Genomic DNA, 27,870 nt, shown 5'->3' with positions numbered 1-27,870 from the left:
ACTCAAATTGACCCAATCTGTTCCCTTCCTCCATCCTTCCTTCTTTCCTTCCTTCCTTCCTTCCTTCCCTTCATCCTTACTTCTTCTTCCTTCCTCTTTTGATCCAATTGACTTGATCTGTTCCCTCTCCCTCCATCCTTCTTTCTGCCCTTCTTTTCCTTCTTCTTCCTTCCTTGAATGAATCTGTTCCCTCCCTCCATCTTTCTTTCCACAATCCTTTTCCCCTCCCTTCCTTCTTCCTTGAATGAATCTGTTCCCTCCCTCCCTTCCTTTTTGACCCAATTAACCCAATCTGTTCCCTCCCTCCTTCTATCTTTCCTTCCCTTTTCCCTTCCTTCTTTCCACAATCATTTTTCCCCTCCCTTCCTTCTTTCCCTTCATCCTTCCTTCCTTCCTTCTTTCTTTTAGACCCAATTGACCCAATCTGTTCCCTCCCTCCAGTTTTATCTTTCCTTCCTTTTCCCCTTCCTCTTTCCTCCCATCTTTCCCTTTGTCCTTCCTTCTTTCCCTTCATCCTTCCTTCCTTCTTTCTTTTTGACCCAATCTGTTCCCTCCCTCCTCCTATCTTTCCTTCCTTTTCCCCTTCCTTCTTTCCTCCCAACTTTTCCTTTGTCCTTCCTTCCTTCCCTTTGTCCTTACTTCTTCCTTCCTGACCCAGTTGACCCAATCTGTTCCCTCCCTCCTTCTATCTTTCCTTCGTTTTTCCCTTCCTTCCTTCCTTCCTTCCTTCCTTCCTTGACCCAGGAGGACAACAGGAGGATTAAATATGAAGTTAACTCATATTTACTGTACCTTTCGTGTGCTGTGTAACCGTGGCGACAGCTGCTGTAGCCGCTGTTGGATGGTGTCGGCGATCACGCTAGCCTCCCGGCTGTTGATGTATTCCCCGCTGTGCTCATGCTGTTAAAACACAAACACACATTACATCACATTAAACACAAAAGGTGAGCTTTTATTTTGAAGGAGCCACATGAAACTTGAATTCACACATTTTTAGATTCAGAGCACACTTCCAAGTGTGTGTGTGTTTGTGTGTGTGTGTGTGTGTGCTCACCCTCCTCGTCCCCCTGTATGGGTAGAATCTGACGGTGGGGTAGGCGGTGATTCCCGCTGATTGACAGGTCTGGTAATGAGCCTGACAGTCCACCTTCCCCGCCCGGACCTCCCCCTTCAGCATCTGTCCATCAAACCAACAATTTCTCTTTTAACAACACTGCGAAAAGTCCAGTTTGTCTTTTTTCTTGTCAAAATGTCTCATTTCTAGTCAAAACTAATCTCTTTCCACTTTAAATAAGACGCATCACCTAAAAATGAACTTGTTTTTAGATCATTTTCATTTGTTTCAATCATATTTTCACTCTAAAATAAGTAGAAAAATCTGCCAGTGAAAGGAAGTTTTTTGTGCTTGTAATAAGGAAGAAAAACTTGCTCCACTATCAGATTTTTCTACTTATTTCAAATGAAAATAGACTTAAAATAAGTCAAAAGTGTCTAAAAACAAGCTGCTTTTTTATGTATAACTATGTATGTATGTATGTATATGTATAAATATACATATTTTAGGTAGAATGAGATTAGTTTTGACTAGAAATGACATTTTGACTTGAAATAAGACAAATATTCTTGGTAAGATTTTGAGTTTTTGCAGTGAACGTGTCGGTTTGTGTTTATGTCAGAGTCCAGTCCAGAGTCGGTCTTCGACAGACAGGAAGGAACCCACAGAATAAGAAGCTGCTGGGTAAAAAAAAACATGAAACGGTGTCTCACCCGAGCCAGAACCTCAAACTCCGGGGCGAAGTGCTGACAGGGTCCGCACCAGGGGGCGTAGAAGTCCAGGACCCAGTGATCCTGACCCGACAGGACCAGAGACCTGAACGAGTCGGGGTTCAGGTCCACAGACGCCCGGGGCAAAGAACTGGACTCACAACAAGACACAGACACGTTGGTTAGGTCACAGCAAGGAGGGAAGGAAGGAGGGAAGGAAGGAAGGAAGGAAGGAAGGTAAGATAAGAAGACTTTATTGTCAAATGGTTTAAAAACACAGTGGAAATGTGCCTTTGGCCTTTGGCAAAGAAAGACTTTTCATCCAGCTTTCTTTCTTTTTTTTTAAGTTGGCAAATGAAAGAAAGAAAGATTAAGAAAGAAAGAAAGAAGAAAGAAATGAAGAATGAAAAGAAAAAAGGAAGAAAGGAAAAAAGAAATGAAGAAAGAAAGAAAGAAAGATTAAGAAAGAAAGAAGAAAGAATAGAAAGAAAGAAATGAAGGAAGGAAGGAAGGGAGGAAGGAAGAAACCATTGCCCAATGGTTTAAAAACACTGTGGAAATTTGCCTTTGGCAAAGAAAGAAAGAAAGAAAGAAAGAAAGAAAGAAAGAAAGAAAGAAAAAAGAAAGAAAGAAAAAAGAAATGAAGAAAGAAAAAAAAGAAATGGAGAGGGGAAGAAAGAAAGAAAGAAAGAAATGAAGGAAGGAAGAAAGAAAGAAAGAAAGAACAAACCAACAGTCTCACCTGAGCGCCCACATCCTCAGTGAGTGGGAGTCTCGGTGCCAGCCGTTATAAGCTCTGCAGAGACACGGATCAATACTGATCAGGATCAATAACCAGACATCATGTAAACTAAGTGTCAACAACAACAACAACGACACAGTGGATCATTTTATGAACTGTATTTCTTTTATATGAGAGTGTGTGTGTATATGTGTACATATATATGTATGCATATATATAGGTGATAGTTTGTATATGTGTGTATATATAGGTATATTTTATATTTTTATATTTTATTTTATTCTTTTATATTATTGCTACATCTGTCTACATTAGCTAAGTACTTTCTTTCAGAATGTTTGGAGCAGCTGACAGATGAATTTCCTTCGGGATTAATAAAGTATCTATCAATCAGTGAACCAACGTACGTGAAGCGGTCTGGCTGGTGGGCGTTGCCTGGATACAGCCGTAGCTCGGGATACGCCCTCACACCCTGAGACTGACAGAACGACTGGAACCGCTGGCAGTCGACGGAGCCCACCAGGATCTGACCAGACAACATCTGGACACGGACACGGACACGGACACACACACGGACACACACACACGGACACACACACACACACACACACACACACACACCTGGTGTTTTATTCTGGTGTTTCTTTTGTACATTCAATGATATAAAACACTTTTATTTATATAGAAATATTCACAGATACAAAATCAATGTTGACTTCATCCGACTCACCCGGGCCATTCGTCTCCACTCAGGCATCAGAGCCTGACAGGGACCGCACCATGGAGCGTAGAAATCCACCGCCCAGATCTGTCCATCGGCCCGACCTGAGGAGAGGAGGAGGAGGAGGAGGAGGAGGAGGAGGAGGAGGAGGAGGAGGAGGAAGAGGAGGAAGAAGAAGACCAAGAACAAGAGTTATGTCTTCATCTGAGCTGCAAATAACAAACTACAGACTGTGGAGCAGCTTTAGGGAGAATCACTGGAGTGTGTGTAAAACATCTTTTATAAATTCAGTGTGTTTACCCCATTGTGACATCACAAATTTTGGGCGACCCCGTCAATCAAGATAGGCCCGCTCAGATATTTTATATGCTGCATTTTATTTGAACTCAATTTAAATTCGATAAAGTGAAGTGATAAAGTTGTTTAAGATTGTGTGTGGTGTTGTTAATCATAATAATAATAAAAAGAATTTAAAAAAAAAATGTTATCAGTATTTTTTTTTTTTAATCAATTACTAGACATTTCAGGCAACCCCATTTGAATTCCAGGCGACCCTACATGGGTCCCGACCCCAAGGTTGAAAAACACTAAAACACTGTTTAGGCTGTGACGAAGCTGTTTGGTGAACTGATGTATTTATATAGTTTATCACAATAAGTTAAATTGTATTTCTGTACATACATGTGTATGTTTATGTACTTGTATGTTTATGTAAATGTAAACTTGTGGCTGAAGTACGTATATTTGAAGTACAACAGCGCCCTCTAGTGAGCACAGAGAAAACCTACAAATGGATTTTAGACTGTTTTGGACTTGATTGGATTTAATTTAATGGACTTGGACTTTAATGGAATTCAAATGAACTCAATTCCCATACAAGAGGAATCTCTTAAATATACGGACGCAAAGTTCAAAAGAAACAAATGAACTGGAATTAAAAAACAAAACAAAACAAAAAACTCCTGAACTTGACTTGACTTAAAGCAGATAACAGCGGCACGGCCGTTTCGGCTAATGCTGTGTTCAAGGCAGGCTTTTGAAACCGTAAGTTACAGCTTCAAGTCACAACTACGACTTGGTAGCGTTCCAGGTAACCCGTAGCTCGTGTTTTTACCGTCCTGTTGTCTGTGAAAGTTCCCTATAACGGCCACTCGTAACTTCCGACCCGTGAACTCGTACCAGATCGAACTGGTATGACTTCACAGGAAGGAAAAACACAAAGTACGAGTTTCCTTGAACGCACCATGAGTTAGCAGCCCCCGCCCTTGTCAGGCATCAATTGGTCCTCGTGCTACGTCACCACATTCACGCGCATCCCTTGGCTGCACACACAGCCCTTCATGCCGTTCTCTCCCCTCATTGGATAACACTTGTATCCCACAAGGAAAATTTTCTCCTCGGGTTACAGCAGAGCAGAGTGACGGAGAGACTCGTGTTTAGGCTGAAATACTTCATGTAAGTGATTGCTGACGGAAAATAGGACTATTTAGGACTTATATTAACAAAAACATTCCACTGATATCTGCTTTAACTGTACTAATAAGACTCATTGACCCAGTCTGTTAGTTTTGGATCAACTCATTGTTCCATGTTTCTTGATAAACAGGAATAAACCAATAGAAATTAAGCTTATTTTTTTTACAGTTCCTCCTGGGGTTTTTTTACCTTTGACTCTCTCGGCGAAGCTGGACGGATCGAGGACGAGCACGGACGGGTTGACCAGGTCCTGCAGAGACAGACAGAGGTCAGAGGTCAGGTGTTTGTTTGACTTGGTGACCTCTGACCTCCAGGTGAGTGAGACGACATCATCGTACCTGTATGAACTCCAGGATGCCGTCGGCCGAGTGCTGCCCCTCGTACTCGTGCACCGAGGAGCCGTTGAAGATGACGGTGGTTGGGTACGCCTGGATGTTATACTGTTATAGAGGAAGGAGAGAGAGGAGGAAGAGGAGGAGGAAGAAAAAGGAGAAGATTAGAGGTTATCCATCCGTCTCCACCTCATTCATAATGGTTCAGTCCAACAGTCCAGAGTGGCTCTGAGCCGTTACCATGGAGCAGAGGTCGTGGTGGATGGTACAGTCCAGAGTCCCAAACTTCATCTGTCCGGCCAGCTGGATGGAGGCTTTCCTCAGCTCAGGCAGCAGCGCTCGGCACGGAGGACACCACTACACACACACACACACACACAAGGGACATTTAGACATTAGACATCACGAGATTAACATCTGTACTCTGAGGTTTATTTAACAAGTCAATTAATCATTAAAGTCCCAGTATGTAACTTATTTGTCTTTTTATTAGCAGAAATCAAATCTGTCTTTCATAAATCCGTATTTCACTGTGTGGAATCACAGCCGCATACAAATGAAAGCTTTCTGGTACCTTAGAATGAGTTGTTACAAGTTGTTACAAATACATAAGTGGGCGACGCACGGAACCGAGGCGGCCATGTTGCATCGCCATTTTTTACGTTGAGTGGCAGCCAAGGGGGCAGTTGTCGGTCTGAGAAGTGAAGCTCACTTCCGCGTTCAAAAAACTGCAATCCCCTCGAATTCCTCTGGGGGCTGGTGTCAGAAGGGAGCATTCCCCATAGACCCCCATGTTAAAATCGCCGACTTTACATCCTCAGTAAACATGTTAAAAGCCTGGTGTCAGAACGTTTTTTTGTCTCAATCGATAGTTTCTACCCCCGCACACACTCTGAGGGGGGTGAATTTTTTTTTAACTCTACCGTTTTACTGTTATTAGGTTAAAATTCTGGCCAATTAGGGAGCGGAAACGTTGAGTGACAGGTCCGAGCAGCTCCGTGAACAGCTGCTTCGAGGCCAGTGGGCGGGTTCTCGGCCGGCCAATCCAACATGGCGCTGTTCAGGCCGCCATATTTGAGTCCCCAAAACCAATGGGTGACGTCACGGACGCTACGTCCATTCTTTTTACAGTCTATGGTGGCAGCGTGACCGTAGGTAACCACGGAAACTCAGCGGAGCTGTGGGCTCAGCCTGTTAAAACTGTCACCACTGTGCTGTGTAGTGTGAGGAAGGACGGAGGCACTGGTGTTGCATTCAGGTGCAGTCAGGCAGACGGCCGTCGGCAAACCGACCGGATGTCATTTTACTCCACGAGAGAAAGACGGTAAAACAATACCACATCACCATGACAACATATTGTCACGCCTGTATTGTTTTGCCTCGTGCTGGCGGACCACTTGTTTACATAGAGGCTTGTTTATCCTGTTACATGCAGCATCTGTTGTCTGTCTGACGTCTGCCCCATTTCACCTGAATGCAACATCAAGAATACGTTCAGATATGCAACCACACCGCTAGATGGGGGGAACTCCTACATATTATACCTTTAACAAGTCAATTAATCATTAAATAAATATAAAGACAAGTCAAATGAGTTTCTTGTGTCATCGTTGCCGTTTTTATTTTGATTTGTCATGTGAAAGATAAAACGATGATCTGCTGTTCATGAATCGACGAGTCCTTTTTTCTTTCTTTTTTCACCCAACCAACCCCCTGCCTTTCTTTCTCATAATTTTTTACTTTCTTTTTTCTTTTCTTCTCTTTTTAAGGAACTGCAACACGTCTGCAGACTGAGACTTTAAACGCCTCACGTGTTCACTCACTTTTCTAATCTCAGGGTTACAGCTCTCACAGATCGAAGTTCAACAGGAAACTCACTCAGATCTGTGTCTGTACTGACGTGGAGTGAACTGTGTGTGTGTGTGTTTGTGTGTGTGTGTGTCTGTCACTGTGTGTTTTAGGGGTGTCGCTCCATCTCGGCCCTGAAGGTAAACACATCGGGCAGCGAGACGTGAAATGTAAAACAATCTGAAGTGAAGTGAAGCCGATCAGCTGTGACGTGGTGGTTTCCTCCCGTTGACTCATCAGCAGCAGCTCCTGTTCTGTTTCTGAGCTTCACTGCTGAATCTGAGAGTGTGTCTGTCTCTTTAAAGGGATAGTTCAACATTTTGGCAAATTGGCCCATTGCCATAATCCCTATAGTTTTAGGAGTAGGTTTGTTACCTTTAATTGTCGGTGCAAGCTAGTTTTAGAACGGCGGAGCAGAGCTGTGAGCTGCTCAGAGCTACGCTACGGAGGCTAATGGGATTTCTTGGTTTCCCTCATCAAACTCATCAAATACACAATCCAACAACTCCACAACTCTCTGGTGGACAAGTTGTGACCTGCACATTCACCACGCTATGAGATAATAACACAACGTTACCAGACAGAGTTGTTTTAGAGGGAAATGCAGAGACTGCTAGATGAAAAACTGTCCCTGAAGGCAACGCGCATCAGCGGTTTTGCATGAATTTCCCTCTAAAACAACTCTGTCTGGTAACGTTCTGTTATTATCTCATAGCGTGGTGAATGTGCAGGTCACAACTTGTCCACCAGAGCGTTGAACTACAGGTAATACTCAGAAAATTAGAATATCGTGAAAAAGTTCATTCACTTCCCCATGATTGCGAACTGTACTGAACCAGACAGAGAGCTTTTAAAGGCTCAGGAACCCTTTGCAGGTGTTTTGGATTAATTGGCTGACGAGGCTGTGACAATTTGAGCTACAACATTGAACTTTTTCACGATATTCTAATTTTTTGAGACTCTGATTTTGGGGTTTTCATAAGCTGTAAGCCATAATAATCAAAATTCTAACAAATAAAAGCTTGAAATATCTTGCAATGCCTGTTATGAGTCTAAATAATATATTCATTTCACCTTTTAAGTTGAATTACTTAAATGAATGAACTTTTTCACGATATTCAAATTTTCTGAGTATTACCTGTATGTTGAACTATCCCTTTAAGAAGACTGGCGATGCATCTAGGTTCCTGAGGTTCATCATGTTTTTTGAACAGGTGTAGGGACTGAGACAGGTAGAGAGGAACGTCTTAACGTGTCAATGAGCTCGTTACGAACCGGAGCGAAGAAGTCGACGAGCCACGGCTCCTTCCTGTCCGAGGGGAAGTTGTCGGGTCTCAGAGTCGTGACGTGAGCTCGAACGCTGTCCCTCGCAAAAGCCACGATGTTGTACAGCACGTCTTTACCTGCAGGTCAGACACAGACGGAGAGGAGGAACAATCAGCCAGAGGATCAAGATGTGAAGCGACCAATCACGAAGCAGAAGCTTTTCTCATCGGCATAATTTCTTTAATTTGTTTTCCTTCATCTGCTGAAAGAGTAAGCTCATTATCTTTAAGTGTGGAATAAAATAAAACATCTAAAGACTTTCTTTTTTTTAATTTTTTTTTTTACTTTTTATAAACCAGGCAATCAGTTGATTCATCAAGAAACAACTGACGAGCTGACAACAAACTAAATTACAACATGACGGCTGTGCACATCAGGTTTGTTGAGGGAGACATGGCTGACGAGTTGTGTAGTACGGTGTGTATTATGGTGTGTAGTACAGTGTGTACTACTGACCGTGGTGGATCTCAAAGTCGTGGATCCCCAGCCCCTTGAACACGGCCACACACGGTTTATTGATGTAGAGCGACTGACACAACTCTGAGTCGGCTGAACAGTCCACCCTGCCCACCTGAGGAGAGACAGACAGTCAGAGAGACAGACAGTCAGAGAGACAGACAGACAGAGAGACAGACAGACAGACAGATAGACAGACAGACATAGAGACAGACGGAGACACAGACAGACAGACAACAGACAGACAGACATAGAGACAGACAGAGAGACAGAGGAACAGACAGACAGAGAGAGAGACAGACAGACAGGAACAGACAGAGACACAGACAGACAGAGAGAGAGACAGACATAGAGACAGAGCAACAGACAGGAACAGAGCGACAGACAGAGAGACAGACAGAGCGACAGACAGAGAGACAGACAGAGCGACAGACAGAGCCACAGACAAACAGGAACAGAGAGACAGACAGAGCGACAGACAGAGAGACAGACAGAGCGACAGACAGAGCCACAGACAAACAGGAACAGAGCGACAGACAGAGCGACAGACAGATTAGATTAGATTAGAAGGACTTTATTGTCCACCGTAGTGGAAATTTGTCTTCGGCTCTCCAAGACAACAAGCACAAAAACAGATCAAGACACTCCACAACATACACATAAAAACATAAAACAACAACAACCAGAATGATGTGCAATATAGGCATAGACAACATAGCGACAATAAGTATTACAGCCCACGTGCATTCCTAACAATCATGCCATATTCAGAGCTTGTATGGCCTGTGGAATAAAGGATTTCTTAAAAATGTCTCTACTCATCTTGGGAACTGACAGACAGAGTGACAAACAGACAGACAGGAACAGACAAACAGAGTGACAGACCGACAGACAGACCGACAGACAGACCGACAGACAGACAGAGGGACAGACAGACAGACAGACAGACAGACAGACAGACAGACAGACAGACAGACAGACAGACAGACAGACAGACAGACAGGAACAGACAAACAGAGTGACAGACCGACAGACAGACAGACAGACAGACAGACAGACAGACAGAGGGACAGACAGACAGACAGACAGACAGACAGACAGACAGACAGACAGACAGACAGACAGACAGACAGACAGACAGAGGGACAGACAGAGGGACAGACAGACAGACAGAGGGACAGACAGTCGGTACCTGGATGTGGTCGTTCCTGAGAGACGCCTGCAGCTTCTTGTACTCGTTGGAGGAGCTCTGGTCTCCCAACGTGAAACTGACCAACCAGCGGTGATGAGCCAACTTCCTCTGAGAAGACACACACACACACACACATCACTGAGTCCACTGCTGTACTACCTGTGTGTGTGTGTGTGTGTGTGTGTGTGTGTGTGTGTGTGTGTGTGTGTGTGTGTGTGTGTGTGTGTGTGTGTGTGTACCTCGAAGTTGTCTCCGGTCAGCTGCTCCAGGTCCGGCAGGTGTTTGATGACCTGAGAGTAAACCTCTTTACCGTCCAGAGTCTTGATCCACTGAAACACAAGCACAGTTAAGTCAGTACTGCAGTTACACACAGTACAGTACTACTACAGTACACACAGGCTGCATACACACAGTAATACTACACACACAGACACACACAGTACAGACAGCGGTGAGCTCTGACTCTCACCAGGACGCTGCCTTGTTCATCCAGGGAACTTCCAGGAGGAAACAAAGCAGTGGCTCCACTGGTCACCTGCAACATGGGAAACTGCTTTAACAACTTTAACTAGGACTAATATATTACTACTTTCAAATACTACAACTGTGTAACTGGTATTTCTACTGGGCTTTAACAAACAAACAAACAAACAAACATCCACCTCCATCCTGATGATTTACAGGGTTCAGACACATCTTAACCATGACTTTTCCAGGACTTGGCAGCAGGTTTCCATAGCTACACATGACCCATAAACTGTTAATGCATAAAATATAGGAATAAAACTATGTTAAAAGAAAAATCATCATCTTGATAGCTGTACGTAGATACTATTGTAGGATGTTGTCACTCGATCCGACCTAAAAGTCTTCAGTCTACCTGATCAGATCGATTTGTTTTTTCGATACAAATTTTTTTATTCATCAATTTTAAATTAACTTAATTACCAAGTGAGAAAAAAAAATTCCATGACATATCCACAACTTTTGGGGTGTAAAACAAATTAACTCTGGATTCATCTCCTCTATTGACAGCAGGCAATGCTGAGTAACGTCAAACTCTTTACAAGAATATTTGTCTTATTTCTTTTCTTTCTTTCTTTCTTTAACCTTTATTTAACCAGATAAAAGCCCATTGAGATCAGGATCTCTTTCGCAAGGGTGACCTGGCCAAAAATGATCAGCAGCAATACAGCAGCAATACATGTCAACACAGAAATGCAAAGAATAACAATTAGAAAATATACAGAGTTTTACAATTTCAGATACAACAATTGGAACAACAAAATAGATAATTTAAGATTTGAAGCACAGGCACTGCTGGGTGAATTTCTGCTGCCTATCTTTCAAAATAGAGCGAAAGGCTCCAAGTGGGATTAGTTTAGCGAGTTTCAGCTCTTTCTGTAAAATGTCTCATTTCTAGTCAAAACTAATCTCTTTCCACTTAAAATAAGACTCATGACCTAAAAATGTACTTGTTTTAAGATCATTTTCACTTGTTTCAAACAAATTTTCACTTGAAATAAGTAGAAAAATCTGCCAGTGAAAGAAAGTTTTCTGTGCTTGTAATAATGAAGAAAAACTTGCTCCACTATCAGATTTTTCTACTTATTTCAAGTGAAAAAAGGCTTGAAATAAGTAAAAAGTGTCTAAAAATAAGCTACTTTTTAATGTGATGAGTCTTATTTTTTTTTGACTAGAAATAGGACAAATATTCTTGGTAAGATTTTGAGTTTTTGCAGTGCAGTAGTGGTACAGTTACAGTAATAGTGTTATTATTATTAGAGGTACTTACATGGAAGCTTTCACAGAGCTGCTCCTGTGTGGTGCACTCCATCCAGCCCACTTTAACCAGACCGTCCTGCAAACAGACAAACCACCACACACAGCGGTTATTAGCATTATTATTATCATTATTTATCCATCTCTCTATCTACGTATATGTATTGATTCATACAAAAGATGCACCTCAAACTGTCTTACAACAAGAAATGAAATGATACAAGCACCTCAGTGTCTCACCTGAACCACATGGACCTACTGTAGTCCTAACTGCAGCAGCCGTGGGTTCGAATCCCACCTACGGCCTCATGCTCAGTGTCATCCTCTCTCTCTCTGTCTCCCTGTGTCTCTGAGCTTCCTGTCTATCTCTTTCTGTCCCTGTCAGAATAAAAGGCACAGACGTTCCCCTGCACTGGTGGACAAATTCAATAAAAGTGTGACAGGCAGCACAGTGAAAAACTAAACTGCTATGAAGCTGACATAACAGCACTTTACTAATGTGCAATGTTAAATTTAACTCATGTTTTAATCTGTAATTTATTTATTCATGGTACTTATCCATTGTTTTATTCACTGTATTTGCATTTTTTTATTGTATTCACTATATTTTATTCTATTCTAAAGCCTGGCCAGGGACAAAGGCTGCAAATGAGCTGAAGCTAGACGTCTTATATACATCACATTTTCACATTTTCTGTGGCAATGTTGTATGCACAGCATCGTCATCTGTTAAATAAACATTAAAATAAATATAATAAATAATTAACTCTCACAGCCGGAGCTTCGTGTCTCTGCAGCAGCCAGACAGACATGGATCTATAACTCAGAGCTGTGGGAGAGTAATCTAATTATAAGTGTCAAAAAATAGAAAAATGCCCGTGTGCACAGCGACAGTCGAGGTGCGAAGTGACCACAAATAGAAGGAACATAACGCACACTGGACTGGATTATGAGGAGGATCTTTTTTTATTTATTTCAGAGCAACGTGTTTCGCTTGTGTCTTCTTCAGGCTCGTACTGAGCCCAGGAAGTCAGAGGTTTTTAAAGGAAACAGTGCTCAGTTTAATTTACATGATTAATTGAACAGGGAAGAAAGAATTTAACAGTCAAATATGAACGGCTGAGGAGAGTATGAGCCTGAAGAGGCCACAAGCAAAACATGTTGCTCTGAAATAAATAGAAAAAAGATCCTCATCATAATCCAGTCCAGTGTGACGTATGTTCCTTCTATGTGTGGTTCTCTTAAAGTTGTTCAGAAATGGCCGTTTGTCCTGTTTGTCGTGCCTCCTTTTACGAGTTTCCACGAGTTGCCGCACGAGTTTACCCGAGTGAGGAAAACAAATTTGATTGGTTGTTATCGAGCGGGCGGGATATTCAATGTTTGGGGCGAGACCGAGCTTGATGTGTGTGTGTGTGTCTCAGACTTTTGATTGACGGATGACGGATCCAATATCAGTGGCTGATGAATTGTGAGCAACGTGACGTATAATCTGTGCACCTGCATTATCCAATCCAAAAAAAACTACCCCACTTTCATCCCGGATTTACTCGAAAATAGAATTTTGCACAAAGTCTGGGCTCCATCGTCTGATAGATGAGTTATTACACTAATGTTAAGACCCACAGTGGGCTCAAATTAAATTTTCTTTTCTGAACACCTTTAACCAGCTAATTATCAGTGTGTTTCTCACCAACATTCCTGCCAACTTCTGTCTTGTTCTTGGCTCCAGGCAATCTGAGGAAGAGAGAGAGAGAGAGAGATGAGACGACGGAGCAGCTGCACATGACCAGACCGGCTCACTGTGTGGTAGAACATATCTGAGGATTCAGGTTTTCTTATAAACAGGAAGCAGACTGACACATCGCTATAGAGATATAGTAGGTTTGTGCAACATGCCACACATCAGACGTACATAGAGGAACTTGTGCAGCTGCATGTTTCTGACGGTAAAGATGACATTTGCAGCTGCAGGTACGAACACGCCTAATATGTGTGTGAGAGAGAGAGAGAAAGAGTGTGTGTGTGTTTTACCTCCAGTGTCGGAGCAGAAGGTGATGAGCCAGCCGAGGCCTGAGGAGAAGGCGCTCTCGATCTCGTTGAACACGTTTCCTGTAGAAGATAAAGAAGATCAGGAGGTGTGTGAGCGCTGCTGAGCTCTGGGATCAGGTGAAGAGGTGGAGGAGGAGGAGGAGCTGACCCTGCCACAGCTGAGTGACGGTGGTGGTGATGAACTGCATGGAGAAGTGGACCAGGCTGTCTTTGGAGCGCTCGCCGTTGAACTTCTCTGGTTTCTACAGAGGAAAACAAACAAAGAGTCAAAGAGAAGTAAACACACTCTGATGCTGAGCTAACAGACCAGCCAGAGTAAAGAGACACAACACACAGGAAGTAATCCAACACTCATCAATTAAAGCAGAAGTAAGCGGAATATATGTGTTAATATAAGTCTTAAATAGTTCTATCTTCCGACAGCAATCACTTATATAGAGTGTTTGGTCTGAAACACGGGTCTGTCAGTCACTCTGCTCTGCTGTAAGCCGAGGAGAAAACTTTCCTTGTATCCTACAACCTTTATCCAATGAGGAGAGAGAACGGCATAAAGGGGCGGTCCTCTCTGTGTGTGCAGCCAAGGGATGCGCGTGAATGTGGTGACGTAGGGACGAGGGCGGGGACTGCTAACTCCATCGGCTGACAAGAAGTTAGCCAAAACCACCGGATGATCGCTTACTTCTGCTTTAAGTTATTGGTAATGTTCAGTACATGAGTGACTGTGGCTTTAATATCTGGTTTTATTATTGTTGCATTGATTCAGTGTTTGCATTTATGTGCAGTTCAGTTTTAGTGTTTTAACATTTACATTATAATATGATTTTAATCATCTATAATAATGATTATAATTAATCTTAGTGCTGCAACTAACAAGTATTTTCATTATCGATTAATCTGTCGGTTATTTAAATGATTAATTGATTAGTTGTTTGGTCAATAAAATTTGTAAAAATTTAGAAAAATATCAATCAGTGTTTCCCAAACCACCAGACGACGTCCTCAAATGTCTTGTTTTGTCCACAAACCAAAGAGAAACTCAGTTTATTGTCATAAAGGAACAAAGAAACCAGAAATATTCACATTTAAGAAGTTGAAATCAGAGAGTTTGGACTTTTTATCTTAGAAAAACTACTCAAACTGATTATTAGATTATCAATATAGTTGATGATTCATTTTATAATCGATTATTTTTCGTTTAATTGATTAATTGTTGCGGCTCTAATTAATCTATTAAACAGTAGCATGACTTCAGTTCAGATCAAAGGAAAAGACACATTTGCAAAGATTTTTTACTTTGGTTTTAAACCAAAGGTTTCAAAGTAACACATGTACAAACTTATCTATGCATGATCATTTCTGATTATCTATCTATCTATATATCTATCTATCTATCTACCTGATAAGTATTGACTTGACATGACCCAGAGGTGCTGATGAATGTCACTGCAGGTTTATCCTGATTGTTGAGTTCTACTCTTATAAACATGGAGGTTGTTTCCAGTGTAAATATGGATATTTAAAAACAAGCAGCAAAAAAAACCCTGACTAGATAGATAGATAGATAGATAGATAGAACGATAGATAGATAGAACGATAGATAGATAGAACGATAGATAGAACGATAGATAGATAGAACGATAGATAGATAGATAGATAGATAGATAGATAGATAGATAGATAGATAGATAGATAGATAGATAGATAGATAGATAGATAGATAGATAGAACGATAGATAGACAGAACGATAGAACGATAGAACGATAGAACGATAGAACGATAGATAGATAGATAGATAGATAGATAGATAGATAGATAGATAGATAGATAGATAGATAGATAGTGAGTGAACCCACCTGTCCGGCTCTGAAGATGAACAGACTGGGGTAACTGTTGATGCCTTTCCTCCTGCACAGGTGGTTGTTGTCTCCACAGTTCACCGCTCCGATCCGGATCACTCCGTCCATCTCCTTGGCAAACTCCCTCCACTGACACACACACACACACAAACACACACACAATAATCCAGTGTCAAACATTATAAAATATAAAACGTAGCTTCAAAGGCACAAGAAACCATGTGAGAGCTCTAAGTGAAAAGGGACGACAGTGAGAAACACACAGCTGTGTCCCAGGTGTGTAGTGTGTTTGGTGTGTGTTGAATACACAGGTGAGCTGCTGTGTTGTGTCATTTGGTGTTTTATTACCGTTGGAGCCAGTTGGTGACAGTGTGAGCATCGTGGGAAATAGAAGTTAATGAACCAGATTTCTCCAGAGTTCACCGCCGCCTCTGAAACACACACACACAAAAACACACATCCATTAAAGTTGTATTCAGCTGTATTCACACACACTAGACTAGAGCTGCAACAATTAATGGATTAATCAAACCACAATTAATTTAATAATCAATTGTCAACTATTTTGATAATCTAATAATCAGTTTGAGTTGTTTTTCTAACATAAAAAAGTCAAAATTCTCTGATTTCAGCTTCTTAAAGCAGAAGTAAGTGGTCCGGTCGTTTTCGCTAATGCTGCGTTCCAGGCAGGCTTTTGAAATCGTAAATTACAGCTTCAAGTCACAACTTACGACTTTGTAGCGTTCCAGGCAACCCACTCGTGTTTTTCTGACCTATTTTACCGGTGAAAGTCACTATAACGGCCACTCGTGACTTCCGACCCGTGAACTCGTACCAGATTGAACTGGTACCACTTCACGGTCGTAAAAATACGAGTTTCCTTGAACGCACCATAACAGTCCTCGTCCCTACATCGCCACATTCACGGCGTTCCTTGGCTGCACACACAGCCCTGCATGCCGTTCTCTCTCCTCATTGGATAAAAATTGTAGGATACGAGAAAAGTTTTCTCCTCGGCTCAGAGCAGAGCAGAGTGACTGACAGACCCGTGTTTCAGTCCAAACACTCTATGTAAGTGATTGTTGTCGGAAGATATAACTATTTAAGACTTATATTAATACAAATATATCACTTACTTCTGCTTTAAATGTGAATATTTCTGGTTTCTTTGTTCCTTATGACAATAAACTGAGTCTCTCTTTGGTTTGTGGACAAAACAAGACATTTGAGGACATCATCTGGTGGTTTGGGAAACACTGGTTGACATTTTTCAACATTTTTCAACATTTTATTGACCAAACAACTAATCGATTAATCATTTAAATAGCCGACAGATTAATCAATAATGAAAATACTTGTTAGTTGCAGCCCTAAACCAGACATTTAAAAAAAAAAAACACACACACTTCTTCACTGTTAATTCTTCTTTCTTTTACCCAAAAAAAGAGAAAAATAAAGCAGTAAAAGTGGAAAAATGTTTAGTGGCTCTTACCAAAGTCTCCGCTGTCCAGTGTGATTATCTCCAGATCATCGTCATAGATACCTGAACACAGACAGATTTATTTGAAGATTTCCTCTCAGTCAAATCATCATCATCATCATCATCACCATGGTTACGTACCAAAGTCGTAGCGGTAGTAGTTCCAGCTCTCGTAGCGTCCTCCCTGCTGCTGCTCGTCCAGTCCCTTCTCTCCGTACTTGTCGTATTTCTTCCTGAGGTCTTCGTCCTTCAGGACCTCGTAGGCTCGGTTCACCGTCACAAACTTGTCGTGGGCCGACGGGTCGCCCTGCAGCACAACGTTTGGATGCAGAGTTCAGGGTTTTTGTGCACTTTTTATTTTTATTTCGCACGAACAAATCTTTTAAAATAGTATGAATAATCATTATGATTGGGATGTGCAAAGGGGAGGTATGAAACCTAAAAGGGCTCATGAAAACCTCACCCAAGAAGAACATATTCAAAAACCAAATTTGTTACAAGTAAAGAGAATAAAAAAGGGAATAATTAAATGATAACGAAAAATAAGTAGAAAAAAGTAAGTGATTATACAGTGAGTGAATATAGGAAAGTGACTTTGTGACATGCCAGGCTACAAGATGAGACTGTTGTTCACTCATGACGGACAAATATGGACACATGTGCAGACACACACGTAATCTGTATGTACTGTCTAGAGCTAAACTTCAGCTCTGTATACTACCTACTGCTGTAACATGTTATGTCAAAATGTCATAAGTAAAGAAAATGCTATGTCAAAATGTAAAAAGCAAAAGAAAAGAAAAGATTATGATAAAGATTTTATTCTGTGGGTAATGGGGGCGGGATTAGATAAGCTTTAGCTTCTCCCGCTTTCCCTTTCGGCCATGTGTATTGTATTATTTGAACTAAGATGAAGAAACAAACAAGAACAAATAAATAAAAAAAGAAAGGAAAAATACATACATGAATGAATAATGCAAAACAATAATGAGAAGAAAAAAAAAAAAGACATAAGTTTCATCTGTTTTTCCTGTTATTCACTTTTCTCAGGGCGTGACTCACAGGGTTTTTGTCGGGGTGCATGGTGAGCGCCAGCTTCTTGAAGGCGCGGCGGATCTCCCTGGTGGTGGCCTCCCTGTTGACCCCCAGCAGAGCGTAGTAGTCCTGGCTCTCGGCCCAGACCGCCACCAGCAGCGTGACGGCCACCAGCAGCATCAGCAGTAGCCGTGGCGACGACGAGGGCGACAACGACGTCTGCTGAACCCCCCCGACGACAACCCTGCGCCCCATCACCACCAGTCCTCCCAGGGCCACCAAACTAACGAGCAGCTACAACCAGAGCAGCTGAAACACACAGACACACACACTTTTCAAACATCAGAGACATTTTACAACCCTGTCGTGGCTCAGAGCAAAGGAGCAGCTCCAGGAGGAGTCACTGTGGCCCCGACATTCCCACTTTATGGCCCCTAATGATACTAACAACAGTTAAAGGGATAGTTTGCAAATTGGCCCATTGCCATAATCCCTATAGTCATAGCAGTAGGTTCGTTACCTTTAATTGTCGGTGCAAGCTATTTTTTAGAACGGCGGAGCAGAGCCGTGAGCTGCTCAGAGCTACGCTACGGAGGCTCATGGGATTTCTTGGTTTCCCTCATCAAACTCATCAAATACACAATCCAACAACTCCACAACGCTCTGGTGGACAAGTTGTGAGCTGCACATTCACCACGCTATGAGATAATAACACAACGTTACCACACAGAGTTGTTTTAGAGGGAAATTCAGAGACTGCTTGATGAAAAACTGTCCCTGAAGGCAACGCGCATCAGCGGTTGTTTCAGAGGTAAATTCATGCAAAATCACTGATGTGCGTTGCCTTCAGGGACAGTTTTTCTCTGCATTTGCCTCGAAAACAGCTTAGCTCTGAGCAGCTCACGGCTCTGCTCCGCCATTCTAAAAATAGCTTGCTTGAATTTCAAAAAGCAGAGAAACATAACGAACAAAAGCTGGAACAAAGTTAAAACAACTGTAACAACATCTGGACCACTTCCAGATTAAAAGCCCTTTTTTCCCCCTGAAGATGAAACACTGAAAAACTTCTACTCTCTTTCATTGTGACTTTTAATTAACCTCTTCTAATCTTAGTCATTCTTTTCTTCATGTTGCACAAATTATACTATCATAAGTAACACAAAAATAATTAAAATACTTGTTATGGTAATGTAATACCTCAAAATTTGGTAGTGAACAACAAATTCCTGGGAGTTAAGACGTGTCATCAAATAGTTTATTCTGCACACGTCCACAGAAACTCAAAGAGATATTCAGTTGAATATCAAAAAGCAGAGAAACACATAAAATCATCATAAATTACCAACTCATTTCTGCCAATCACCTAAGTAATTAGACATTGTTAGAGATTGTTGCAGCTCTATGTGTTTATAAAGTTGTTTTTCTTTCAGCATCTGTAACAATTACTGGACCACTTCCAAATTAAAAACACTTTTTTCCCCCTTTTCATCAGTAAATTAGATGAAACTAATCTCTTTCATTGTGACTTTTCATTAACCAGTAATTTTAGTAATTATTTTGTTGATGTTGCACAAATTGTGCTATCATAAGTAGCACAAGAAATAATTAAAATACCCGTTATTGGCAGCTTTAATCTCACTAATGAACACATAGCAAATAACACCTACTTCACCACTTATGAATTAACGTTAAACAGAGGAAAAACTAGGCAGAGAGGGGAAAAAACCTTGTATGAATAAATACATTTACTGAGAATAACCTGCAGCAAAAAATACACAATGTGACTAAAAACCAAACACTTAATTGAATGCATATGACAGTACCTTTTCCCAGATATCCAGATGCTCACCGGTGTGTCCACAGAGAGCCAGGTGTTAATTATCTATTATAAATCTGTAAATCTGGTCCAAGCAGAAGCAGCTAAACCCAGCTAAAGGTTGCTAAGCTACCAGCTAGCTCTGTTTGCAGCAGTTACAGTTACAACAGCTAATTAAGCTAGTTAGCTGCACCAGGACGTTGAGCTGTTTGTTGGCGGCGTTGGAAGGAAACCGGGATTAAAATATTCATCTCAGACAAACCGAAGTTTTAAATGTGACCTGAAAACAGCGGCTTCGTCACCTTTAAAGACGCCCCAACTTCTACAAAAAAAAAAAAAAAGTCTCCGGCTGAAGATCCGCATCAGGGTCCGGCTCCTCTCTCCGGCTCTAACCGACCGGCGTCAAGTTACACGTCATCACGTCGCACGCTGATTCACGTTTCCGCTCGGGGCCTTTCACAATAAAAGCCGCACAAAAAAAACTAAACATTTTTTAGATTAGATTGCCTTTATTGTCATTGAAAAAAGAATTCAACGAAATTCACGTTGCTTCCCCGCTGTGATACCACACAACACACACAAGACAGAATAAATACAAAACATAAAACCTATATAAAAAGGCAAGCATTCGCAAACTTCAGGTTACCTATAACGATTGCCTACCAATTTTGATGGGAAAACCTAGGTGGTGCAGTGCGAGTGAGTTATTCTGTCAAGTGCGTGTAAATACTTTCCATGCTCTGTTGCGGAAATTGATGTATAAATTCATCTGTCGACTGAATGACACACAAAATTCTGTCTTAATGCTGTTGATCAATCCTGGACTCAGTGCTGTAGGATACTAGTCAGCCATGTGGAAACACTGGTATGACTGTCTCTTTTTAATTTGTATGTGTGTTTGTTTTTGTTTTTTTTTAATGGACCATGAGTCTAATAATAAAGTCTATCTATCTATCTATCTATCTATCTATCTATCTATCTATCTATCTATCTATCTATCTATCTATCTATCTATCTATCAAAACATCATGAAATATCAGTATAAAAGCATATGGGAACATTAGGCAACAAAAAAAAAAAAGATATTGCATATTGCCCGCTGGGGATTGCACAACCCATTGTTGCCTATCTGTTCTTTAGGCTGCTATTCAGTTCTTTATTCTATTGAGACAAATGTTGCAGAAATTCAAAACATTTTGAAAATGAAGTCACCACTGAACCCATGTGATTCAACTGGGAGCAGCAAAGTCTGGTATAGCTCTGAGTTTTTACTCAACCTTTGCTTTATTTTTGTTGGGTTTTTGTATATTTTTGTCGTCTTCTTTATTTATTTTTTATTTTATTTTATTTATTTAAAGCAGAAGTAAGCGGAATTTTTATGTTAAAGCAGAAGTAAGCGGAATATTTGTGTTAATATGAGTCTTAAATAGTTATATCTTCCGACAGCAATCACTTCTATAGAGGGTTTGGTCTGAAACACGGGTCTGTCAGTCACTCTGCTCTGCTGTAAGCCGAGGAGAAAACTTTCCTTGTATCCTACAACCTTTATCCAATGAGGAGAGAGAACGGCATAAAGGGGCGGTCCTCTCTGTGTGTGCAGCCAAGGGATGCGCGTGAATGTGGTGACGTAGGGACGAGGGCGGGGACTGCTAACTCCATCGGCTGACAAGAAGTTAGCCAAAACGACCGGATCGCTTACTTCTGCTTTAAGGAGGACAGTGCACATTAATGAACATTAATAAATGTAAAGGTGCCAGTGTTAGCCAGAGAGGCTAATTTCCGACTGTAGTCCTCCTGGCAAGGTGTTAAAAGCCATTAACTCATTGAGTGCCAACCACGTAATTTCTCGTTTTTCGTTCCCATGCGTTGAGTGCCAAAAACGAAATTTTTCGTTTTTTGCTTTTTTTTTAAATTATGAAAATAGACACTTTAATACACATTATATGTAAATTTGGGGACTCTACGACGAGGAGAACTGAAATAGATGACGATCAAAGTCACATGACAGCTCATGATCTGGAAGTTTTTATCATAACTCAGCTTCTGCAAACGGAGTTCTGCATGTGGATGCAGCAGCTGCTCTGCTCTCACCCGCGAGGCTGCAGCAGCTCGGAGCTGAAACAGGAAGCTCTCAGCCCACTGTCCCGCCCGGTCTTCATCTGGAGCAACACCGTGTCCTCCCCAAAGTCCTCCCGCGGTAAAATCTGATGGTCTCTGGACCAAAGCAGACCGGCACCACCGACCCGTACCACAGAGGGACCGCGACCACCGGCGGGACCGGTGTTCGCGAGCCGCTGTGGCCGGCAGAGCCTCACGTTCCGCGGCGAGAGGCTGTGACACGGCACGGTGCGTCTGTGTTATTGTTGTTTAGTGGCGCCCCCCCCCGCCCCCGATGGTGGTTTTGTGAATAGAACAACAATTGTTGTGTATATTTATCTTATACGAGCCCTTTGATCCAGAAATGCGAGTGTCTGAAGAGCGACAGGCACAAACAGCGCACCTTTCATAAAAGACGCTCTATCTCCTTTTCTAGAAAAAAAGGAGGGATTTTGGTGAAACCCAGCCATGTTTAGCTTGACTTTTCTCAGGAACGGAGGCACGTAGAAACAAACGGTTTGTGGCCATTTGAAGGATAAAGTTAAACCTTTCAAATGAGCCACCCCACACAGCAGGAGACTCCGACGCGGATCCGCATTCAAGTCACCAAACCCGCGTGACTGTCACATTCGTTTGGGCGCCGCCTAGAGGATCAGCCCCGCCTCCAGGCAGAGCCGTTATTCTACCGTCAAACAGCGGATCCCGAACGGACCCGTGTCGGACGTGTGGACACGGACGCGCCTTTACTGTAACGGTCGAACACAGTAGTCCACACCGAGCCGAGACTAGAGGAGTCATCTTTCTTTGCTGGGACACGGTTGTGCTGAAGCCTCTAGTAAGTTTATTGATTTATTGATGTATTGCGACATTCACAGTAACGTTAAACATTGGCCTTTGTGTTTTTAATCGTCATGTATATTAATGCTTGTAATGACGTTGTTTGATATTAGCACTGTTAGAACTTACGTAGTTTTGTGCAACAGGCTAGGTTAGCTTCTAGCTGAGATGTGATGATGCACGTCTGTAGCTATTTTGTTTTAAAATGGGATAGCAATTTCGGGAGAATATGTTGTGGTTGTGTGACTAAAAAAAACACACATTGTTATTTGGTAACGTTATGGTTATCTGTTTTAATGTATCGCAGCTGTTATGCTGTGTAACGTTAGCCTATGCTAGCGGTAACTTATGTAACTTAGCTGCTATTTCTCCGACCTCGACCTCCCATTTCCTCGATTTAAGTAGGCTATGCCCGGTGTTCCGACTCCCAGTAATTACGAGTCGCCCTCTTCATACACATTACGGTGTTTTTTTTTTAAATAATTATTTTCTTTTCTTTAAAACTAACTAGCCGTTAGCGGCTAGTTAGCCGGCTAGTTAGCCGCTAACGGCTAGTTAGCCGCTCGGCTTTTATTTAAAAAATAAAAAACACCGTAATGTTTATGAAGAGGGCAACCAACTCCAACGTTACGGAGTTTAGAATGACTTTTTTAAGCCTCTCTTTGCTCCTCATGTCGTAATTCTCCGTGACTTTTCGCTAGCCGAGCGGCTAACGGCGCTGTTGTACTGTATATCAGCACGGGTGTGATTCGGTCGTAGGCACGAGGCCGCACACCCGTGCTGATATACAGTACAACAGCACTCCCTCTGCCTTTATTCATCCCACGAAGGGGAAATTCACAAGTTACAGCAGCAGTACAAACACACTCACACATGCCATGCACACTGGCAATATTAATGTTTAAGCTTGTCAGTGCTTTATGATGATTAATATATGCTGAGAAACAAGATAAAATTGTAAATCAAGCAGGAAAGACCAATAATTTGTGTTTAATGAATCAAATATAATCAGATATTGTTTTGGTCATAAATAGGCTATGTTTAATTCGCTGGGGAGGAGGGGCGGGCACACAGCTTTTCTTTTTTTTTAAACTTTTTTTTTTAAAATAGTGAGGGCTGTCATTTTTGCTAAGCTTAAGTCAACTAAAGTTAGCTATTTTGTGTCTTCTATGTCCTGCCTTGAGTTTATGTTGTCTACACACCCACATACTTGACTTTTTTTCAACATTTTTTCTATTTTTACTGTGCAGATAATCCTCCAGCTATGCCAATATTTGACATGTCTCTGGGTGCTGCTGTGTAGTGGTGAGTATTAGCCTACTATTCAATTGCTTTTGTTGGTTTTCGGGATGCACATTTTGAATTTTTTTTCTGACTGATGATAACCAACGCTTGTTAACCGATATGATTACAATGCTCTCGGGGGCGATCACTTTTTCTCTTTTGCGCAGCTCTGTTGTAACAGGTGATGCAGATCGATGTCCCTGTAGGCTACATTTGTTGTCTGGCCTTCTTTTATGATATTATTCCTTTTTTAATATTGTGAGTAAAGATAATTACTGCAAGTCCTATTGCCTTTAAGATTCTAATGTTCATTTTTTTTGTTGAAACTATTTTGGAGAGATATGTCTAATAATCAGTCTTCATTACAACACAAAATAATATGGCACCACAAACTAAACCAATTTCCATTTGTCTTTCTTTCTCTAGTGAATGTGGCAGTGTAAAGGGTGTTCAGTTGCTGTGCAATATTTGACATGTCTCAGGGTGCTGTGTCAAAGGCTCTGCAGTAGTGGTGAGTATTACTAAATCAGTTGTTGTTTTCTGAGTTTATTGTTTTTTTTTTCATTTATGTATATTATTTTTAAACAATTACTCAGTAATGAAAAAGAAATAGGGGGCATCATTGCACCAATGGATGAAGTAAATATATTCTCTGGGTTGGGGGTGTAACAACTGATTGTCTTCAAGACAAAAATGCCTTTTACCAGGACAAATGAGAATTTTCACAGACATGAACTCAAACAACACAACTTCTCCTCTGCTTTTCTGCCGTAGGATGATGACGTGGATCTGGGAAGAGAATGCGTCCTAAAGACCCTCTGCGTTTACCTGAATGAGGACCCGGAGAATCTATTGAGAGTATGTGGTAAGTATTACTTAGGTTTAGTATGTTGAGATGTTATCTTTCGTATTTTATATAAACTTTAAAACATCTACTCATTGTAATTACTTTACAGTCAGCTAAGTTGTAGGATAATATGGTAGTGCTCTTAATATCAAAGTGTGTGTTTATTTTTCATTAAAGGGATAGTTCGGGTCTTTTGATATCTATCTATACCCTTGTTTTAGCACAGAGCTAAAGGGAGAGCTTTATGAACCTGATGTGATGCTGAACCTCATCAGATGGAGTTCCATAGACTGTAGGAAAGAGGTTAGAGCAGAGAAGAGTGATCGTTGCAGCGCAGTCCATGGTGGAAGATCAGACCAACAAATATACAGACAGCGTGCATCACCTCCAAGGATGGTGCTGCTGGAAAAAAAAAAAAGAACAGCACTCCTCTGCAGCCAGCTGACGTGTAGCTCACCTGCAGCTGTCAGAGGATCCTCGCTCTTTCTTTAGCCTGGCGTTTGGATGCACTTTGTTCAACATGTGAAGATCTAACCACCATCTGACCACCGGTCAGCTGAGCCAGCTAACAGAGTGGACGTGGCTGGTGTGTAGACTCGCTATTTTATAACGGCAAGAAAAAATAATCGTCCTGATAGTGTGTGTACATTTGTCGGGCTGATCTTCCATCACAGACTGCGCTGCATTACTGATCATCACCCGGTCACCCTGTCTGTCACAGCTGCAGCTGTGGTCTAACTTCAGCTTGTTGCTTCCCTGTCCCTCCTCTCTGTGTCTGCCCATTCTAACTCCATCTGATGAGGTTCAGCATCACATCAGGTTCATAAAGGTCTCCCCTTGGCTCTGTGCTAAAACAAGGGATGGCTTCATCACTTGTGTCATAATCAGATTACGTGAACTATCCGAGCAATAAACTCCATGAAACAGCTGATGGAAACACGCACAGCCGTCTAGAGGCGGCAGCGCGCAGTGATACGGAGGGAGAGAAAATAGCAGCAAGCGATTGTGAGGTCAGACTTTTTTGTGGACAACGGTTTTGTGATGCAAATGTATCACTCTTTTGAACGCATATTGTTTTGAGAAGTAAAACGCTTTATTTTCGTGACCCCAGCCAACTAACCGGACTACATTCGTCAGCACCGCAAACTCTCAAAGTGTGAAAGAGAGAATTAAACATAGCCTATTTATTATCAGTTACTATGACCAAAACAATATTTGATTCGTTAAACATAAATTGGTCTTCCCTGTAGGATTTGTTTTATTTACAATCTTATTTCTCAGCATATAGGCCTATTAATTATCATGACAACATAAAGCACTGACGAATAAGCCTAAACATTGATACAGGACTCTGTAACACAACTCATCACACATTCATGCTCTCCCTGTGTGATCATCTGAGAAGCAGACAGTCTGAGGTTGAAGTTTAGGTGACACTGTGACAGGTCTCTGTACGTCTTGACCACATGTCGGCTGTTCAGCTGTAGTAGAGGAGAACTCAGCTGTTTTTAGCTCCACCGCACGTAGCGTTTTTTTTTTTTTTTTTTTAGGAGCTCCGGTATATTGCGGCTTTATGCGGGAGGACACGCGATAAACTACAGCTGATCCAATGTATTTATCTGAGCTTGGTCACCGTGAGAGGCGCTTTGAGCCACGTTCATATTAAGTTACACCTGACGCAGGACAGGGCATTTTGACAGGTCTGCGCTCACATCAGCTGTGTTTATTTACCCTCACCCTGTCACATAAGCGATCAGCTGTTTTTTTTTGTTTTTTTTAACGTTTGATGTCTTTTTTTCTTTTTGCTCGAAATTAAACATGGTATGACCTTGACTCCCTATATATCTGTCTGTTTGATTACAGGTGCTGTAAGAAAAAATACAGTGACAGGTCAGCCACAGATGACGAGGTGACCAAACACGCCATCCACCTTGCGGCAGATTGTGCAGCGAGGAGACGTGTCCCGCCTCCATCCACGCGAGAACCCCAGTAGCATGTACTTTAAAAGAATAAACAATATTTGTATTGAACTTCTTGTCGTTCACCAGTTATTCATTTTCTGATATTTTAGCTTCACATTTCATTGAAGTTGTAGCCTCATTTTGTACAGTTAATTGATGTCTTGACTTCAACCTTTTCTGTATATTGACAATAGTGTTGGGTTAAAAATGCAAGGCAATGCAGATTTAAGCTTGGTGTAGAAGTCTAGGCTAGGCATAGTTATAGTTTTAGTTTAAGCTATTTTATGGAGATTTTGAAAATGATGAACGGGTCCAAAACGGACCCGGGCCAGAGGTTTTTTTTGCGTCCGTTTCGGATCCGCGGCGGATTTGCGTGTCCCGAACGGACCCGGGCCAGAGGTAATTTATAAGTCCGTTGCGGGTCCCAAACGGATCCGGGCCAGAGGGTTATTATGAGTCCGTTGCGGATCCGCGGCGGATTTGCGGGCCCTGAACGGACCCGCCGCGGAGGTATGATTTAAATCGCGGATGCGGACCGGATGCAGCGCGGATCCAGGACGGGTCCGCGATCCGCCTTCGTTGCGGATCCGTCACAGAGAGCAAGTGGACTCCGATACGGGTCCGTTTCGCGGGTCCGTTCCGGAAGCCGCGCTACATCCGCGGCGGACTCCTTTTGCTATGTGGGACAGTATGTGTTGGTGGCAATAATATAGAATACACTATGGCTCTAAAATAAAAAGTCAAATATGGTCTAATTTGCCGGTACACTTGACTAAAACTTTGGAAAGGAGCGCGGCACTCAATGAGTTAAAATGAACAACAAAGACATAGGGAACATAATTCATGAAAGCAGGAAAACACAAGAAACACAAAAATCAGCACACAAATTGGAACGTATCCAAACAGAAACCAACAGACAATAAAACTACAGAAGGAGACAATTAAAGGGATAGTTCACTCAAAATTGA

General features: G+C 41.8%; 1 protein-coding gene and 1 long non-coding RNA gene across 2 annotated transcripts in view; one reads left to right on the top strand and one right to left on the bottom strand.

The window, feature by feature from the left end:
- Window positions 1-20,283, bottom strand: part of dnajc10 (DnaJ (Hsp40) homolog, subfamily C, member 10) — a 48,342-nt gene extending 28,059 nt beyond the window's left edge. The window contains exons 1-24 of the mRNA XM_085765053.1: window positions 19,884-20,283; window positions 18,088-18,369; window positions 17,167-17,332; window positions 17,038-17,088; window positions 15,894-15,976; window positions 15,543-15,674; window positions 13,837-13,930; window positions 13,671-13,748; window positions 13,330-13,373; window positions 11,653-11,718; window positions 10,327-10,392; window positions 10,097-10,186; window positions 9,858-9,965; window positions 8,666-8,780; window positions 8,159-8,286; window positions 5,276-5,392; window positions 5,042-5,143; window positions 4,893-4,953; window positions 3,237-3,331; window positions 2,914-3,047; window positions 2,507-2,560; window positions 1,768-1,915; window positions 1,055-1,177; window positions 793-900 (exon numbers count right to left, since the gene is read on the bottom strand). Of these exons, the coding sequence (XP_085621179.1) occupies window positions 793-900; window positions 1,055-1,177; window positions 1,768-1,915; window positions 2,507-2,560; window positions 2,914-3,047; window positions 3,237-3,331; window positions 4,893-4,953; window positions 5,042-5,143; window positions 5,276-5,392; window positions 8,159-8,286; window positions 8,666-8,780; window positions 9,858-9,965; window positions 10,097-10,186; window positions 10,327-10,392; window positions 11,653-11,718; window positions 13,330-13,373; window positions 13,671-13,748; window positions 13,837-13,930; window positions 15,543-15,674; window positions 15,894-15,976; window positions 17,038-17,088; window positions 17,167-17,332; window positions 18,088-18,315 (2,391 nt within the window). The 5' untranslated portion in view covers window positions 18,316-18,369; window positions 19,884-20,283. The remainder of the gene's footprint in view (window positions 1-792; window positions 901-1,054; window positions 1,178-1,767; window positions 1,916-2,506; window positions 2,561-2,913; window positions 3,048-3,236; window positions 3,332-4,892; window positions 4,954-5,041; window positions 5,144-5,275; window positions 5,393-8,158; window positions 8,287-8,665; window positions 8,781-9,857; window positions 9,966-10,096; window positions 10,187-10,326; window positions 10,393-11,652; window positions 11,719-13,329; window positions 13,374-13,670; window positions 13,749-13,836; window positions 13,931-15,542; window positions 15,675-15,893; window positions 15,977-17,037; window positions 17,089-17,166; window positions 17,333-18,087; window positions 18,370-19,883) is intronic.
- A 2,330-nt stretch (window positions 20,284-22,613) lies between these two features.
- LOC146965562 (uncharacterized) lies at window positions 22,614-26,931 on the top strand. The gene is made up of 5 exons (XR_015034657.1): window positions 22,614-22,808; window positions 24,061-24,115; window positions 24,521-24,605; window positions 24,869-24,959; window positions 26,805-26,931. It is a non-coding gene; the product is annotated as an uncharacterized LOC146965562 (long non-coding RNA).
- The last annotated feature ends 939 nt before the right edge of the window (window positions 26,932-27,870 follow it).

This window comes from Trachurus japonicus, chromosome 21, assembly GCF_045865225.1.
Source record: "Trachurus japonicus isolate A0001 chromosome 21, Traja_1.0".
Classification (NCBI taxonomy): domain Eukaryota; kingdom Metazoa; phylum Chordata; class Actinopteri; order Carangiformes; family Carangidae; genus Trachurus; species Trachurus japonicus.
The sequence above is the reverse complement of the archived record's forward strand: the minus strand, read 5'-3'. Positions and strand labels throughout refer to the sequence as shown.